Source organism: Dermochelys coriacea, chromosome 20 (genome assembly GCF_009764565.3).
Source record: "Dermochelys coriacea isolate rDerCor1 chromosome 20, rDerCor1.pri.v4, whole genome shotgun sequence".
Lineage (NCBI taxonomy): Eukaryota > Metazoa > Chordata > Testudines > Dermochelyidae > Dermochelys > Dermochelys coriacea.
Window position 1 is genome coordinate 17,979,447 of NC_050087.2, and position 18,784 is coordinate 17,998,230.

Here is an 18,784-nt window from a genome sequence, read left to right on the forward strand (position 1 = left end):
TCCTGAGGTCCCTTCCAACCCTGATATTCTATGATTCTATGACTAACACCCCCCCGGTTGGGGGCCAGCACCCACCTGGGCAAAGGGTGTCACGATCAGGTCCTCCGTGTGGCTGCAGGGCAGAGAAACCAGACAGGGTGAGTGATGAGGGAGGTTTAGATTGGATATTAGGAAAAACTTTTTCACTAAGAGGGTGGTGAAACACTGGAATGCGTTACCTAGGGAGGTGGTGGAATCTCCTTCCTTAGAGGTTTTTAAGGTCAGGCTTGACAAAGCCCTGGCTGGGATGATTTAACTGGGACTTGGTCCTGCTTTGAGCAGGGGGTTGGACTAGATGACCTTCTGGGGTCCCTTCCAACCCTGATATTCTATGATTCTATGATTCTATGAGGCCCCCCGCAAAATCCCCCCCCCAGTCCTGGGGCTAGTTCCAGCAGGGGGGCTGCACTGTGGGGGAGGGCGCTGTGCCAGGTCTGCACCGGGGGGCTCTGTGCTGGGCGGGCCCTGCGATGGGGGCTGCATAAGGGAGGCTGTGCTGGGGGAGGCCCTCTGTGCCATGGGGGCTGTGCCAGGGAGCTCGATGCCGGGGCAGAGCTCTGTGGTAGGGCAGGCTCTGTGCTGGGGGGGCTTCACCAGGGAGCTCAGTGCTGGGGGGGCTCTGTGCTGGGGGAGGGGGGCTCTGTGCCAGGATTGTACCAACTGTGCTGGGGCTGGGCACCATGTGGCTGTGCTAGGGGCTGCCAGGCCCTCTCTTTGGGGTCCATGCTGGGGGTGCACAAGGGTTGTTGCCTCATTCACAAACTGAGGGGGGGCTTCCAGCCACTGCACAGCTGTAGGGGAGGGGAAGAGCTGGGAGTCAGGGCTCCAGTGGGGGCTGTGGGGCAAGGCTTGGGGGGGTGGGAGGGCAAGGGTCAGGGGGGCAGGGCTCAGGGGGGGCAGGGCTCGGGGCACTCACGACTCGCTGGCGACGGAGGAGTTGCGGGACATGGTTTTGGGTGACAGGTCGTAGTCGCTGTCTGAGCGGTACAGGAAGGACTCGCGCCGCTGGCCCGGTGGGAAGCTGGGGTGCAGGACAAGGCCGGGGCTGGCCTGGGGGTCCAGGGGGCTCCTGGCCGGGGAGGGGCCATTCTCCACTTCGAAGCTGCAGGAAGAGACAGAAGACAGGTGAGCAGGGGGGTCCCAGGCCTGCGCCCCGGCATCGTGCCCCCCATCCCCTGCTATAAATATGCACTGGTTCCCTTTGGTTCCCACAGCCCCCTGCCATCTCAGCCCTGCCCCCCCACTCTGTCGGTGCCCCTCACTCCCGACCCGCAGCCCCCTGCCATCCCAGCCCTGTCCCCATCAGGCTCGTTTCATGGCCGCTTAGCTCCGCCCCCATTCTGCCCCCCAGCCAATCTGGGGGGTTCAGGGTGGGGTCTCTTCCCACCAGCAGAACCTCCCCTGGACCGAACCCCAAGTCCCGCGGCCCCTCCGGCCTGGCTTAGCCCCACTCACCTGCGGGGGTGCAGAGTGCGGCAGGGCAGAGCCATGTTACAGTGGCATGGTCCGGGGAGCGGCCGGCCTGGGGGCTGCCCCACAGGGTCACTGCTGGCCAGGGCCGTGGGGGCCACAGGGCTCAGAGCTGCCCACCCCAGAGCCCTGCACGAGCTGGGCCGCCCGCCCCCCACGCCACATGGGGCCTGCGCAGGGCGGAAGTTGCCACAATCGGGTTGGGAAAGGCTGTGGGGGGAGAGGCCTAGCCCAACGGCTCCCGCAGCTGGGGGCCGATTCACCCCCCCGGGGGGCCCCTGCTCCCGCTGAGCCGCACGGGCTTCCTGCCCCCCCGGGAGGAGAGGTGCAGGTGGGGAGGGGGAGGGCCCCAGGCCCTAAGTGCCAGGCCAGGCTGGGGGCCCCCCCGAAAAACCAGCCTCTGGGCTTCCTCCCGTCCCAGCCGGGCCTTTCGCTTTCAGTTCTGCCGACCCAGCGGCTGCCGACCCAGCTTCCTCCCACCGCGACCCCAGCCCTTCCCCGTCACGCCCAGCGCCCCCCAGCCCTTCCCCGTCACGCCCCGCTCCCCTCCCCCACCATGCCAACCCCTCCCCCACCACGCCCAGCGCACGCTGCTCCTCCCCGTCACGCCCAGCGCCCCCCAGCCCTTCCCCGTCACGCCCCGCTCCCCTCCCCCACCATGCCAACCCCTCCCCCACCACGCCCAGCGCACACTGCTCCTCCCCGTCACGCCCAGCGCCCCCCAGCCCTTCCCCGTCACGCCCCGCTCCCCTCCCCCACCATGCCAACCCCTCCCCCACCACGCCCAGCGCACACTGCTCCTCCCCGTCACGCCCAGCGCCCCCCAGCCCTTCCCCGTCACGCCCCGCTCCCCTCCCCCACCATGCCAACCCCTCCCCCACCACGCCCAGCGCACGCTGCTCCTCCCCGTCACGCCCAGCGCCCCCCAGCCCTTCCCCGTCACGCTCCGCTCCCCTCCCCCACCATGCCAACCCCTCCCCCACCACGCCCAACGCACACTGCTCCTCCCCGTCACGCCCAGCGCCCCCCAGCCCTTCCCCGTCACGCCCCGCTCCCCTCCCCCACCATGCCAACCCCTCCCCCACCACGCCCAGCGCACGCTGCTCTTCCCCGTCACGCCCAGCGCCCCCCAGCCCTTCCCCGTCACGCCCCGCTCCCCTCCCCCACCATGCCAACCCCTCCCCCACCATGCCCAGCGCACACTGCTCCTCCCCCGTCACGCCCCCTCCCCACCACACCCAGCGCCCCCCAGCCCTTCTCCATCACGCCCCGCTCCCCTCCCCCACCATGCCAAACCTTCCCCCACCACGCCCAGCGCACACTGCTCCTCCCCCATCACGCCCAGCACCCCCCAGCCCTTCCCCGTCACGCTCCGCTCCCCTCCCCACCACACCCAGCCCCCCTGCCGCTCCCCCACCACGCCCAGTGCCCTCCAGCCCTTCCCCGTCATGCCCCCTCCCCTCCCCCACCACACCCAGCGCCCCCCAGCCCTTCCCCGTCACGCTCCGCTCCCCTCCCCCACCATGCCAAACCCTCCCCCACCATGCCCAGCCCCTCTGTCCTCCCCTACCACACCCAGCACCCCCCCAGACCTCTCCCTCACACCCCGCTCCCCTCCCCCACCACACTCAGTCCCCCTGCCCCTCCCCTTCCATGCCCAGCGCCCCCCCAGCCCGTTCCCGTCATGCCCTGCTTCCGTCCCCCACCATGCAAAGCCCACCTGCTTCTCCCCTACCACACCCAGCGCCCCCCAGACCTCTCCCTCACACCCCGCTCCCCTCCCCCACCATGCCCAGTCCCCCTGCCCCTCCCCCTCCACGCCCAGCGCCCCCCCAGACCTTCCCCATCACGGTCCGCTCCCCTCCCCCACCACGCCCAGTCCCCCTGCCCCTCCCCCACTACACCATGCAGCCCCCACTAGCCCAGTCCTGCCCCCACCCAGCCCTGCCGGTGCCCCTCACTCCCGACCCGCAGCCCCCGCCAGCCCAGCCTGAGCTGAAAAGCGATGACCCGCTCACTAGTAAATCCCCCTTATGTGGCCTGTGTCCAGCAGATGGCAGTGGTGCACACACCCCCATTGCACACGCATTGCACTCACATGTGAGCTTGTACACTTCATTTCCCCCCACGATTTGTGTCCTGGGGGGAGGGGGGCTGGATCTCAGGTCAGGCCCTCTCAGCCCCTGGCCCGATTCCCCCACAGCTACAGCCCTGCTGGTTGCCCTAGGAACCATGGGGGGAGGGGCTGGCTGCTCTCATCTAAGTGCCCCCCCCGGGTCTCTGGCACCCATGGGGCTTGGGAAGTTTGGCAGCACAGGGATTGGGGGAGGAGTGGGGGGCCTGGGGTGCAGCAGGGCTGCGGGCCTGGGACGGGGCTCCCCGCTGAGCCCAGCCAGGCAAGGAGCTGGGGCATGGGGGGTTCCAGGTGCAGTGCCCCCAGAGAGGGCCACTCTGTGCCCCAGAGACACGTGTGTGCCCGGGGAGAGGCTCCCCCACTCTCCCTGGGGGCCCAGGGCCCAGCCCCCCTCACCATGGGGCTGCTGAACCTGGTGGGCAGGGGCCTGGCCTGGGGATCTCCAGCAGGGCTCCTCCCCCTGCAGCGAGCGGCTTGAGCACGGGCCTGGGGCTCAGGACACCTGGGTTCTGTCCCCAGCTCTGACCGGCCCGGTGACCTGGGGCAAGCCCCTCCCACCCTGCAGAGACTCAGCTCTGTGGAGCACCTGGTGTCTAGCTGCCCCCTAGCAGAGAGCTCACCCCGAATCCTGCCGCAGGTCCCCTTGGCAGAAAGTCTGCCGGGCCCCATCCCGCCCCCTGGGGTGGGCAGCTATTAACCTAGCCGGCTGCTACAACGGGCAGCGAGAGTCACCCGCAGGGCTGGGCTGGCAGGGGCTGCGGGTTGGGAGTGAGGGGCACCGGCGGAGCTGAGGGGCCAGGGCTGGGCTAGCGGGTGCTGTGAGTCAGGAGTGAGGGGCACCGGCGGGGCTAGGGCGTGTCTATCATGGTGCTGGGGGGGGCACGGGGGGCCTCTTTTGCCTACCAGCATCCTGGCAATGCTATTTACAAACACACAGGGTGGGGAGGGGCCAGCTTTGGGCTCAGACCTCCCCCAATCCCCTCTCCGAGCTGGTCTTGCTGGTTCTTCCTGCCCCTCTCCCCAGTTGCTGCCAGGGGCAGGGGCAACCCGGGCGAGGGGAGCGGTGCCAGGTGATGCAGCAGCTGCAGGCGTTTGTGTGACTCAGCCCCAGAGTTTAACCCTTTGGCGGCTGCTGATGGTGCTAGGAGGGCGGGAGGCTGGGGGGGCACGAGCACAGCTCTCCCCTCCCCGCCAGCCCCCCCACTGCCCTGGGAGGGGCAGGTTCCGCTGCAGCCTCCCCACCACACACACACACTTGCCCCACAAGCGGCTGTGAGCCCAGCCGGCTGCCAGGCCAGTGGGGGGCCGGGGGACGGCCGTAGTGGGGTGGGGCTGCAGGGGCTGTGGGAGGGGCAGGGAGCGAGCAGCGGAGACACCCCCAAGAGCTCTCATGGCAGAGCGGGGACGGAGCCGCCCGGCCCTGGGGGCCTGAGCTCAGCCGGGACCATGTCAGAGTTGGGGTCTGGCTGCTCCCAGCCCTGAGATCTCAGCCCCAACCGCTACTGCTGATCCTGCTGGCACCCCCGTATGTACACAACTGCACCCCCCATGCACAACCACACCCCTGTGCACATCCACACCCCCCGTGCATGCCCGCACCTACCTGCACACTCAACCCCATGCACACTCATACTCGCACACTCATGCACAAACAACCCCATGCATAGCTGCACACACACCCCTGTGCACACACACCCACACACCCACATCTGTGCACACCTGCACACATTGCAGTCCCACACACCTGTGCACACCCACTGCGGGCACACACAGAATAAGCCCCATGCAGTGTCCCTGGCCAGCTCTGCAGGGGGAAGTGGGGGAGGGTCTGACACACACACACAGGACCCCCCCCACACCCCATCTTGACCTGCCTCAGCCTCCCTTCCCCCCCCCCGATCCAGCTGCACAGGGGCTTGCACGTGCCTGTCCCAGCTCAGACCCACCCCGCCCCGGCCTTTCCAGCTGTGATGCTGACCCCCCACGACACCTCACTCCTTAGGCATCATTAGCAGCAGCCACCTAGACCCTGCCCCTGCCCTATCAACCTCCCTCAGGGCATGGGGAGGCCCAGGCCAGGGGTGGGCCTGAGGCCAGCACAGAAGCTCCCTTTGCCCCCTGCGGGGCAGGGGGTCAGAGCCCTAAGCCAGCCTTGCCAGGGACACAGCCCAGTGGGGAGACTGGGGCAGCCCTCAGAGTAGCAGCCGTGTTAGTCTGTATTCGCAAAAAGAAAAGGAGTACTTGTGGCACCTTAGAGACTAACAAATTTATTAGAGCATAAGCTTTCGTGAGCTACAGCTCACTTCCAACCTGCCCCGTCAGCAACTGAGCTGCCATCTGCCAGCCTCCGTGTGCCCAGCCCCCAGCGGGCAGGTGCTGGCAGGGCAGGACCGCCCCGGAGCAGCTCAGTGCTGGGCCCAGCTGGCTATGGAGATGGGGTCAGGGCTGCCCCCGGAGTGATGGAGAGTACAGCTGGGGAAAACGAGGCACAGGGAGAAGACGGGACTTGATCAGGGTCACACAGTAGGAGTGTGGCAGAGCCAGGGAGAGACCCCAGGAGTCCTGGCTCCCTGGGTGAACTGCACACACACGTCAGTGCGCTGTTCACAGGGCACACACATCGCGCTGCGGGCCGGGGCGGGTCACAGCACTGCCTGGAGGCTGCCTCCCAGCCAGTGCAGGGCAGGTGCTGACGTCATCCCGGGGAGGCCAGCGAGGGGGGGTGCACAGGAAGAGATAAGATTATGGAGCCCTGGAGTGACACAGGGTGTTATCAGCCCCAGGAGAGGCAGGGAGGAGCCTGGGAACAAGGGCGCTACTGATCAGGGCCCTAGGCCTCCAGCCGACCTGCACCCCTGGGCTAGCCAGAGCCAGCTGGGGCCACTGCAACCGAGAGGAGAGCCGCCTGCACTGGCGGATGGAGCACAGGGCTGGGGCTCAGGAGACATGTTCTACCGCCTCCCTGCTGGGTGCCCTTGGGCAAGTCCCTGCCCTGCTCCATGCCTCAGTTTCCCCATTTGTAAAATGGCTAAATCCCTTGATGACTGGGGGGCCTGGATAGCCCAGTGAGGGGTGTCAGGTAGATAGAAATGGGGGGGGGGTATGGGAGACACTGGCTGACATGGCTCCAGGGGTGGGTTGGCTGGGAAGAACGGGGGAGGGACATACCCAGCCAGCTGTCCCCCCCCCCCCCGTCCCCCAGAGTTGGAAGGGAGGGTTCTGGCCGCTCCAGCTGTTTGCAATTAGGGCTGGGTGGGGTTGGGTTTCTTGGAGGGGGAGGGGCTCTTCTGCTGGAGTTCATGCCAGGTCAGCGCCTGGAGCCAGCCGCAGCTATATGGGGGGGGGGTGGGGAGCTGGGAGCTCCTGACAGGCAGAGGAAACATAAGGGGGGGGCATTCCCCACCCCGATCCCCAGGGCTGACAGGACAGGAGGGAGCCATGGATGGGGCCCTCTGTGCCCACAATGTGCAGAGCCCGATGGCAACCCCCCTGTGGGGACTCCCACCCACCCCCAGGGGACAGATGCTGAGAGGCAGCCAATGTGCAAGGCATCAGCTGACCCTGGGTGGGCCCCCATAAGGCCCGACACCCCCTCACTTAGCCCAGCATGGCTCCCCAGCTCAGAGCAGCTACCCCGGGGGTGAGCAGGGGACTAGAGGGGATGAGCCAGGGGGCTGGGAGGGCTGCAAAACATAGATGGGAGCTAAAGCAACAGAATACAGGGAAGAAGCAAGCCCTGGTCTTGGGAACAGACCCACAGATGCCTCTGGGAGCGCAGGGAGGTCTGGTGGTCAGAGCAGGGGTCTGGGAGCCAGAACTCCTGGGTTCTAACCCCAGCTCGGGGAGGAGAGGGGAAGGGAGGGGGGGTCTAATGGTGATAGTAGGGGGGCTGGTGGTCAGGGTGCCTGGCTCCTTTTCTCCTCCACTTACTATCTGTGACCTTCACCAAGTCCCTTCCCCTCCCTGTGCCTCAGTTTCCCCACCCGTGGAACAAGCTTGGCTCCTGTGCAAGCTGCTCTGTGAAGCTGAACATGTGGATATATGCACAGGGCTTTGGACGGAGGCTGCTGGAGAAAGGTGAAGCCAGAATAAACAAGGCTTTGGCTCAGCACATTCTGCTCTCCCGCCACCATGAGCCAGATCCCCCCCGGGCCCTACCATTGACCCCTCTCCCTGGGGCCTCCGGGGGACAGGTCCAGGTCTGGCTTTGGATTCAGTCCAGGCTCCTGGAAGCTGGCTGCAGGCAGGGCTATGACAGACACCTGCAGGAACAGTCCAGGCAAAGCCCGTAAGAACCCCGGCGTACGGGCAGGGGAGACTGGGTCCAGTCAGAGGGGATTTGGCGCAAGGCTACAGAGAGACACCCGCTGAATGGGGGACCAGGCCCCCCGAAACACAACCAGCAATTGTGAAAGGGGGTGGGGGACTATGGGCTTGGAGCTCCCACAGGACTGCTGAGAACTAACCTTATGCGCCCCCTTCCCCGGCCGTGCTTCCAGCTCCCCCACAACCCCCGGCCGGTCGCACAAACCAAGCGCAGCCCCCCCTGCATGGACAGTGCCTGGGAGCAGGGTGGGAAACGCAGCTGGACCTTGGCTGGACCAGGAGCCTTCATAGCCACGGCATCAGTGCAAACCCCTCGTGCTGACGCTGCCCCAGGTGCACGAGCCGGGGACCCGGCTGCAGCACGGCAAACGCTCTCCTGACCTGCTAGAAGCAGGTCTCTGCCCACAGCCAGCAAGGTCCCAGGGCGGCCGGGCCCAGGCCGAGCTAGCAGGGGCTGAACCCTGGGCACGGCCCCCCTCACATCAATGCAAGAAACAGCAAGACCGCTTTGGGGCGGAAAGATGAGAATCCAGCTGTGCCCTTGATGCCAGAGCTGCTCGAGACAGAAACCAGATCATACTACAATGGCTCCTAGAGACCCCTAACATTGACCCGGGGCAGGCGCTGCCAGACCCTGGCCGAGACCAGGCCCCATCGGGCTGGGCATTGCTCAGACATGGAATGAGAAACAGCTCTTGTTCCGTCTAAACAGAGGTGGGAAACTGAGGCACAGAGCAGCGGACTGATTTGTCCAAGATCAGCAGCACAGCTGGGAATAGAACCCCAGCTCCCAGCCCAGCGCCTGCCCCCCCGGACCACTAACCCTACGCTTTATGTGAAGCGTTCTGTTCTCCGTGCCAGCCTAGGGCCTGTCCCATAAGCCCCTGCTCCAGGTCTGCAAAGGGGGACTCCCACCTGCCACCAACAGCCAGTGGGGAGGGGGCACACGGCTGCTCCAGGGCATCCTCCCCTGGCTCAGTCCCTGGGTGCAACGGGGAGCCGGCGACGAAGGAAGTGCCAGCCCTGAGCACCCCAAAGCCACCTGTCCCCGCTGCTCTGTCCCCAGGGTGGTCACTGGGACCTAGCGCCCATCGCTGGAGCCTCTGGGCCCCTGGAGCGGCAAAAGGGGTAAACAAGGCGTTGGAGGAACCCAAACCCCTGGGGGTGAGGGAAAGCGGAGCCAGGCCAGGTGAAAGCAGAGCCAGGGCAGGTGTAAATATAGCTCCTGGCTCCAGTTTCCTGCTTGACATTTCACTGCCGGCACCAGCTGCCTCCTGGCTCGGGGAGGGGACAAGCCAAGGGCCACAAAGGCAGGGAGGGCCCTGCTCGAGGATCTAGCCCCTCAGGCCCCCTGTTCCTCACCTGCATTGGGCCATCCCATGGGACGTGGGGGGCACCACAGAACCACCCAGCCCAGAGTCAGCGCCAGGGGCTCAGCACGCAACACCCACCCCCTGAGCCCCCAGGACCCCCCAGGGAAAGGCCCAGGGACTCGGGCTCCTTGGCCCATGCAGACCTCAGCTGCCAATCAAGAGGCTCATTGACTTGCAGCCGAGACCTGGCAAACTCAGGTCACTGAGTGGCCTCGGAAGGGGAGGGACCAAAACAGATTCAAACTGGCGCCCTAGAGGCTCGGGCTCCGGCCACTCAGACGCCAGCGGGCGGCAGCTGGAACCAAGGATGAGCCCCAAGGAGCCAGCCAGAGCCCCCTTCCCACCCCCCACTCCAAGGTCAGGGGTTAACCAGGCCGCACAGAGCCAGAGGCAGGACAGGGTCACGGGTATTGATTTGGGCAGCATTGTCCTAAACGCCCCCGCCTGGGCCATCAGTGCACACGCACACACTCGCCCCCGAGAGTACACACACACGCATACACACTCATCCCTGAGTGCACACACATACCCCCTGAATGGCCGCACATATACACACACACTCCCCCCGAGAGTGCGCACACACACACACATATCCCTGAGTGCACACACATACTCCCCCCGAGAGTGCACACAAATACACACACTCGCTCCCGAGTGCACACAAATACACACACACACTTAGCCCTGTGCACACACACGCACGCACACACCCCCTGAATGGGCGCACAAATACACACACAGTCATCCCTGAGACTCCACACAAACCCACACACACGCACCCTGAATGGGCGCACAAACACACACACACTCACAAGGAGTGGACACGTGGGACACAGTCTCACCCTGAGTGCCCGTGCAAACACGCACATTCATTAGGAGTGCACACAAATGCACACTCACCACCAGCACAGCCCATGCTGACACATACACAAATGCCCCCGGGGGACCCCCCCCGCGCTCACCGACCTCCTCGACTTGGCTAGCCGGTGCCGCCCCACGTCCGCCTCGCTGAAGGAGAAGGGCATGGCCCGGGGGGGACCCAGGAGTCCGGGGGAGCCCCGGGCTGGCATGGAAGTGCCGGGTGAGAGACCGGGCATGGGGGCCGGTGGCTCCGGGCGGGACAGACCCGCAGCGGGTCCCCGTAGCGCTCGGCTCGGCCCGGCTCGGCCCGGCCCCGCCCCGGGCGCCCAGCTGGCTGGGGAGGGGCCGCGGTCCGCTGCAAAGCCCGGCGGCGGATTTCGGGGCCAGGACCCGGGGCTGGGACCCCCGGGGGAGCCGGGGGGTGGGGGCGAGGGGCTGGGCTCCCAAGGGTGGCTGAGCTCTCCGGGGTGCCCGAGGGGTCACGGCTCAGCTACAGGCACGGCAGAGCCTCCAGCCCCAGAGCCAGCCCAGGCCCCCCATGGGCCTTTCCGCCCTGCCTGGCATCCGGGGCTATGCTTGGTAGGGACACTCGGGGGGCTACAAGCCAAAGACTCCCAGTTCACAGGCGCTCGCACGCACAGCCCCCGGTTGTGCCAGAGGGGAGCAAAGTGCCTTATAGACATCCTGGATCACACACGCGTGTGCACACACACCAGCACCCTGCAGCCAGGCCAGTCGCCTCCTTTCACGCGGGGCAAAGTGATGGACGAAGCAGGGAAGAGACTTGTGCCAAGGATACAGTGTGTCAAAAGTGGAACCCAGGAGTCCAGGCTCCCATCCCGCACCCCATTTACCTCCCAGAGCCAGGGATAGACACCAGGAGACCAGGCTCCCAGCTCCCTGCTCTAACCACCAGCCCCCACTCCCCTTCCAAAGTGCAATGCTGTTCAGCAGCTATGGGTTTATTATTGTAGGGTTGGGGGGGCAGGAGTGGACGGTAGGGTTTGTTATTGTAGGGTTACGGGGGAGGGCATTGGCTGTGGACTGTAGGGTTTGTTATTGTAGGGTTGGGGGGGCAGTGGCAGTGGACGGTAGGGTTTGTTATTGTAGGGTTGCGGAGTTGCAGTGGATGGGAGGGTTTGTTATTGTAGGGTTGCGGAGGGGCATTGGCTGTGGATGGTAGAGTTTGTTATTGTAGGGTCTCACACACACTGAGCCTTTATTTTAAATTAATCTATGTTTTAAAGGGCAGGAATTCTGCGTGCAAGGAAAGGGCAGGCGGGTCCCTCTAGGCCCATGTGTGGGCAGCCCAGGAAGAGTCAAGCCACCCCACAGGGTCCCCATGGCCCCCCTGGTCCTGGCCCTGCCAGCTCCAGATCCCAACCACCCCCTCCGGCTCTTACCAGCTGCCCCAGTTCCAGGGTGGGAAGGTGCCAGCCCCGCCTCCTTATTTACTGACTTGTGAGAACGGATTCGGATGGGGGGGGGGGACCAATGTCACCAGTCCCTGGGAGGTGCCATGGGCACCTGGCCTGGCCCCAGGGGGGAACCCAGGAGTCCGGGCTCCCAGCCCTCTAACCCCTAGACCCCACTCCCTTCCCAGAGCTGTTCTGGGGGCACCAGGGTGCCCAAGGAGATGCTGCTCTTTCTGCTGGTTGGTGCCACTGGCACAATGGGGTTAAACCCACTCCCTGGATGGCAATCAGGTACAGGTCTAGCTCAGGTGGGCAGGAATGGGGGGGGTCGGTCCCAGACTGGGCATAACGCCCCCAGGGGCTGGGGCCCTCCCCATCTCTCTGTCCATGCTCTGGTGCAGGCCTGGAGGGGTCAGACGAGAGGATCATGTAGGGCCCCCCCCGGCCCTAGAGCCTGTGGATGTCAGGGCCCGGTGCATTTCCTCCCCATTCCCTTTGCTAACACACACAGCTCTCTATACGCACACACATACACACAGTTCTCTGTACACACACACAGAGCTCCCCCTACATACACACAGCTCTCTGTACATACACACACACAGCTCCCCTTACACATGCACACAGCTCTCTGTACACACAGAGACACAGAGCTCCCCCTACACACACCCACACCCACAGAGCTCTCTGTACACACACAAAAAGAAAAGGAGGACTTGTGACACCTTGGAGACTAACAAATTTATTTGAGCACAAGCTTTCATGAGCTACAGCTCACTTCATCATGGGAATGCATCCGATGAAGTGAGCTGTAGCTCACGAAAGCTTATGCTCAAATAAATTTGTTAGTCTCCAAGGTGCCGCAAGTCCTCCTTTTCTTTTTGCGGATACAGACTAACATGGCTGCTACTCTGAAACCTGTACACACACAGAGCTACATACAAAGAGAGCTACATACAGAGCTCCCTTTACACAAACACACACACCTCCTCCTGCCCCCCCAGCCACACACCCAGCTACACACTCAGAGTGCTCCTACAAACACACACCAAGGGCCACCCACCCAGAGCTCCCCCCCCCACACGTCACTAAATTATTACAGAAAGATCTCAAACAAACCCCATCCAGAGAACACCCCACAGGCTTGATGCAGGGGTGGGCAGGACTGTCAGTCCCTCCCTGGGATGATGAGGGTGGCGGGACGGATCCAGGGCACAGCAGAAACACACACACCCTGTCCTCTGCAGGGATTTATTACACCCCGTGCTCAGTGCCAGGGCCCCGACCTGCCTCCGAAAACATTAACCCCTTCAGCCAGTGGGAGCCAGAGACTAGGAGGGGGATTATATGCATCCACCCCACCCCCTGAAGCTCACACAGAGAGTTGGTGTGACAAAGCGGGACTGTTCTTAATGTTTCCGCTGAAAAGTGTGGGGGTGCCTCAGTTTCCCCTAGGCAGTTCTTAAGTCTCTAGGGGGTGGGATAAGGGTGTATGATCATTGCAGAGCCCTAGAGGGCAGGTGTGGGCAGGGGTCTGGACACAGAGAAGGGCCGACACCCTGTTTCCTGGCCACTGATGGCCTGGGCCCTTCCCCCCTGCAAGGTGAGAGCTAAAGGGTTGGAGAACAAAGGAATCCGGAGACCTCCTGGCCCGGAGGAGGGGAGGCGGGAGAGAGTTTCAGTTTGGGGCTGGCTGGGGACATGGAGTGAAGGGCAGATGGGGTTGTCTGGCTCACTGCCCCCCAAAATGGACCCGGCTGAGGGGTCCTGTTTTCTGCACCTTCAAGCTCTGTGTTAGACCCTGTTCCTGTCGTCTAATAAACCTTCTGTTTTACTGGCTGGCTGAGAGTCCCGTCTGACTGCGGAGTTGGGGGGCAGGACCCTCTGGCTTCCCCAGGACCCCGCCTGGGCGGACTCGCTGTGGGAAGCGCACAGAGGGGCAGAGGATGCTGAAGGCTCCGAGGTCAGACCCAGGAAGGGGGGAGCCGGGTGAGCTGTGTCCCCTGCAGACAGGCTGCTCCCAGAGAGGAGACTCCCCCAGAGTCCTGCCTGGCTTCATGGGGAGCAGATCCAGAGCATCGCCCGGGGACTCCGTGACAGTTGGGCATAAACTTTCATGGGTAAAAAACACTACAGTGCAAATAAGCGTTGGTCCCATAAACATCACCTTATACCGGAAACCTACTGACCGCTATACTTACCTACATGCCTCCAGCTTCCATCCAGGACACACCACATGATCCACTGTCTACAGCCAAGCCCTAAGATACAACCGCATTTGCTCCAATCCTTCAGACAGAGACAAACACCGACAAGATTTCTATCAAGCATTCTTACATCTACAATACCCACCTGGGGAAGTGAGGAAACAGACGGACAGAGCAAGATGGGTACCCAGAAATCACCTACTACAGGACAGGCCCCACAAGGAAAATAACAGAACGCCACTAGCCATCACCTTCAGCCCCCAACTAAAACCTCTCCAACGCATCATCAAGGATCTACAACTTATCCTGGAAAATGATCCCCCACTCTCACAGCCTTGGGAGACAGGCCAGTCCTCACTTACAGACAGCCCCCCAACCTGAAGCAAATACTCACCAGCAACCACACACCACACAACAGGTTTCAGAGTAGCAGCCGTGTTAGTTTGTATTCGCAAAAAGAAAAGGAGTACTTGTGGCACCTTAGAGACTAACAAATTTATTAGAGCATAAGCTTTCGTGGGCTACAGCTCACTTCATTGGATGCATTTCCGATGCACAACAGAACCACTAACCCAGGAACCTATCCTTGCAACAAAGCCCGTTGCCAACTCTGTCCACATATCTATTCAGGGGATACCATCATAGGGCCTAATCACATCAGCCACACTATCAGAGGCTCGTTCACCTGCACATCTACCAATGTGATATATGCCATCATGTGCCAGCAATGCCCCTCTGCCATGTACATTGGCCAAACTGGACAGTCTCTACGTGAAAGGATAAATGGACACAAATCCGATATCAGGAATGGTAACATACAAAAGCCAGTAGGAGAACACGTCAGCCTCCCTGGGCATTCCATAACAGGTTTAAAAGTAGCCATCCTGAAACAAAAAAACTTCAGAAGCAGACTTCAAGGAGAAACTGCAGAGCTGCAATTCATTTGCAAACTTAATACCATCAATTTGGGCTTGAATAGGACCTGGAAATGGCTGGCTCATTACAAAAGCAACTTTCCCTCCCTTGGTATTGACACCTCCTCACCAACTATTGGGAGTGGCCCATATCCACGCTTACTGAATTGGCCTTGTCAACACTGGTTCTCCACTGTAAAGTAACTCCCTTCTCTTCGTGTGTCAGTGTATCGATGCCTGTATCTGTAATTTGCACTCCATGCATCTAAAGTGGGGTTTACCCACGAAAGCTTATGCCCAAATAAATCTGTTAGTCTTTAAGGTGGGAATGTTCTTAATGGTTTCTCTGAATACTGTGTGTGTGCCTCAGTTTCCCTATGCAGTTCTTAAGTATCTAGGTGGTGGGATAAGGGGGGTGTGTGATTGTTGCAGAGCCCTAGAGGGCAGGGGTCTGCAGAGAGAATGGCCAACACCCTGTCTCCTGGCAACTGATGGCCTGGGCCCTTCCTCTGCGAAAGTGCCAGTTACCTGGGAGATCTAGCAGACCACTAGGCCAAACTCAGGGAACGCCTGGGTGCAGCCGGCTGGACAGAGATCGGTGCCCCGCCTCACCCCCGACCAACCCCCACCACTTCATCTGCCTAGTGTCAAGGACTCTGATAGAAGCAGCCCCAGGGCTCTTCACCTCGGGCCTGGGGAAGAGTCTGTACTTATTTGGAAGAGAGACAGAGGGGAGCACTGGGTCAGTGACAGGCCATGCGGCCCACAGCCAGGGTCCCTGCCTCCCTGCTGGGGTCCATCCCCCAGGCCCAAACCCGGAGCAATCAGCAGCTTTGGCAGAGCAAGGCAGGTCCCTCCACACCTCTGAAGCATTGGGACTGACTGGGGAGTGAGGTCTAGTGGTTAGAGCAGGGGCCTGGGAGCCAGGACTCTGGGTTCTCTCCCGGCTTGGCCACTGAGGCCCTGAATGATGCAGGGGGCGGGACACGAGGCTGGCGGTTCGTTGCATAGAGAGACGGCCATTTGCCTGCAGCCAAAACAGCTGCCCCTTATAATGACCCCGTAACAGACTGCGGGGTGGGGTGGGGGGCTGCTCAGAGATCCCCTGCAGAGACTCCAGGGGTGCAGGGTCACGCTGCCCTCTTGTGGGCCAGCTCAGCACTGCAGTGTGTTTGGGCCAGGGAAGGGGACACCAGCAAGCCAGCTGGTGTATCACCGACAGACCCCGGGTGAGGCAGGCGGGCTCGAACCTGGGGCTTCTGGAGCTTCATGCACGAGCCTCTGTGGCATGAGCTACAAGCCACGTGGCTCTTAGCTCAGGCTGTAGCAGACTCAGTAATCTCTAAATGGCCTAGATGGGACAGAGCCCCACCCCCTGGGGGTGTGGGGGTTACGCTGGGATCAGGCTCTGGACATCCAGCCTGGGATGCCTCCCAACTCCATCCCCCAGCTTCCCCCTCCCAGAGCTGGGGACAGAACCCAGGAGTCCTGGCTTCCAGCCCCTCCTGCTCTAACCACCAGATCGAATCCCCGCCTGCCTCTATCGCCCCAGCCCACTTTCCTGTCAGTGTGGCTGGAACAACCCCACCCTGCAAATCCTTTCTCTCCCCCCCAAAACCAGGGGAGCTGCACCAGAAAACCCCAGACTGAGACTATCTCAGCAATTAGAGGGTTAATGCCAAGCCCTTGGGCTGCCTGGCAGGGATTTTTACCTGCTGCCTTGAGTGGAAGGCGTAGCTTCCTCAGCTGCCAGCAGCAGTAGGTTGTTATATGGCTTGGCCCCCACAGGGCTCTCCCCCTTCCCACACTGACTGCGAGAAGAGCCTGGCTGAGCAGCCCAGGGCCTGTGCTCAGCCCTGTCAATGACCCCCCGACACCCTCCCCCATCTATATAACTGAGACAAATCAGGTCACAATTCGGGATTCCGGACCGGGGCTGTGACGGGTCTCAGGCTGGGTTAACCGAGAGTCCAACCCCCCTGCTCCAGCAATGCAATGTAAGCTGTGCCTATGGGGTGACCCCCCCAGCAGGGGGTCGCTGAAACCGGCTCAGAAAATGGTTGGGAAAATTAAAACCAGGTCTTGCCTCCCCCCTACATCCTGCACTCCCCAGCAAGCCCTGCCCAGAGCCCCCCAGGGAGCACCAGTGCATCAGACCCCACAGCTCTCTTGGCAGCCCTGAGACTGCAGAAAACCTGGGGCAGGAATTGCCAGCAGCAGGGAGAGGTGGGTTTGCTTCTAACCCTTTCCAGGCCCCACTGGACACCCAGCCCAGGGGTCTGAGGGCAACCAGGCTTCTTCTGCCCCTGGCAGCCGGCTCTGCGGTGCAACCGGGCTGCAGAGCGTCCCCTGCAGGGCTGCCTGGCCCAGCCCAGCTTCCCCCTGCTCCTTATCAGCCCCAATCAGCCTGTGCGAGAGTTTCCTGTGCCATCCACCGCAGGTGATAAGCCAGTGGCCCGGGACATGGTGTTCCCAGGAGGTGGGGGAGGGACCTGCGGCAGCCAGGACCCAAAGCCGCGCCCAGCTGGGGGGCTGGGCAGCAGGAGCGGTGCCAGGGCCAAGCCCGGTCCCCAACCCCCTGCAGCAGGGGAGCCAAGCAAGGGAATCCAGCCGGGGACGATACTGAGAAACCCACAGTGGGTGATTCAGCGCAGCGATTCAAACCGCAGACAGAGGGAGCGGGGGGCAGGGGGCGCACAGGCCAGGCCTTGGCATGGGCAGCCCCATGAGAGCTGGACAGGATCGGGGCCCGCCAGCCTCTCATGTGGAGCTGGCAGCAGTGCTGGGTTCCCGGCAGTGGGACGCAGGAGCCGCGCTCAGGAGCTGTCACGCACTCTCAGTTCCCCTGCCTGGCCCTGCGGGCGGGCGGGCGGGTGCACGGGGGAAGATATTTATAGAGGGGCCAGATGCAGACACAGCAGGGACTGATCCCACAGAGCCGCCGTCCTGGGATGCAAGGAGCTGGGACCGGGCCAGAGCCGTGGGGCTGGATCCCTGCCCGCCCCGGACCAGACCAATGGGCCTGGAACCCCCCGTTCCACCTGCCCGCCCACCCTGGACCAGACCAATGGGCCTGGAACCCCCCGCCCCGGGCCAGACCAATAGGCCTGGATCCCCGCCTGCCTCGGGCCAAACCAGTGGGCCCATCTAACTTGGTATCTAGCCCTTCCCTGCAGAGAATCTCCTCCTGTTTCCGGCTGGGGTTGTTCTCGGGTCACCTGACCATCAGGCTGGGGCTGGAGGATTTAGTGGTTAGTTGTTATCGTTGGAGTCTCATCTTTAGAGAAGAACAGACGGGGCTTTAGAGCAACTAGCATCCGGAGGCACAACCCTCCCTCTCTCCCCCACATACTGCGGGGTACAATAGGTCCTGTTGTGCCAGGTGCTCCGCAGGCCCCACCCCCTGAGATCAGGGTCCCCCTTGCGCCGGGCGCTGCACACACCCAGGGGCAGCCCCTGCTCCAAAATGCTCACAATCTAAATAAGGAGGGAGGGGAAAGTGAGGTGCACAGCAGGCAGGGACAGAACCCAGGAGTCCGAGTGGGAGCCCTGGCCCACCCTGTTCATTACGAACTAGAGCTCCCGCTGCCCCGCTCTCTCTGTGCTCCCCAGGGCTGGGGGCTGCAGCCAGAATCCCAATTCCTCTCGGCCCATTGTCCCGGGCCCAGTGCAAGGCCTTGCCCCCACTCAGCTGTGGGGAGGGTGCTTAGCCCAGCTCAGGACCCGATGGAAGGGGGCCAGGCCTCCCACGGCGCAGCCACCCCGTTCTCCCTTGTTTACATGTTGCTCAACAGCTCCGAGCTGATGCTGTCTCTCCAGCAGCCCTTTTACGGTGCGAGACCCACCCAAAGAGCCCCCGAGTCATGTTTCCCTCCTCCGCCGCCCCTCACACCCCTGCCCAGACGGGTCGCAGGTGCTGCTGACCTGAGCCGGCGGGTCAGCCCTAGAGCCAGCGGGACCGTGAGAGGTCCAGGCAGGCTGCTACGGCACCGGAGGGACACCAGCAAGGGCAGTGCCAACCGAGAGCAATGCCAGGGGCTGCACG

The 18,784-nt window shown here is 62.8% G+C and overlaps 1 protein-coding gene across 5 annotated transcripts in view; it reads right to left on the bottom strand.

The window, feature by feature from the left end:
• PDE4A (phosphodiesterase 4A) overlaps positions 1-18,784 on the bottom strand; it is a 107,359-nt gene that overhangs the window by 20,419 nt on the left and 68,156 nt on the right. For 2 of the 5 annotated variants that reach the window (XM_038379432.2, XM_038379433.2), the window contains exons 2-3: positions 956-1,141; positions 76-112 (exon numbers count right to left, since the gene is read on the bottom strand). In XM_038379432.2, coding sequence (XP_038235360.1) covers positions 76-112; positions 956-1,141 — 223 coding nt within the window. Of the gene's footprint in view, positions 1-75; positions 151-392; positions 489-955; positions 1,142-1,494; positions 2,094-10,308; positions 10,530-18,784 lie in introns of those variants that run through there. The other 3 variants (XM_038379434.2, XM_038379435.2, XM_043506372.1) reach the window with 3 other exon arrangements.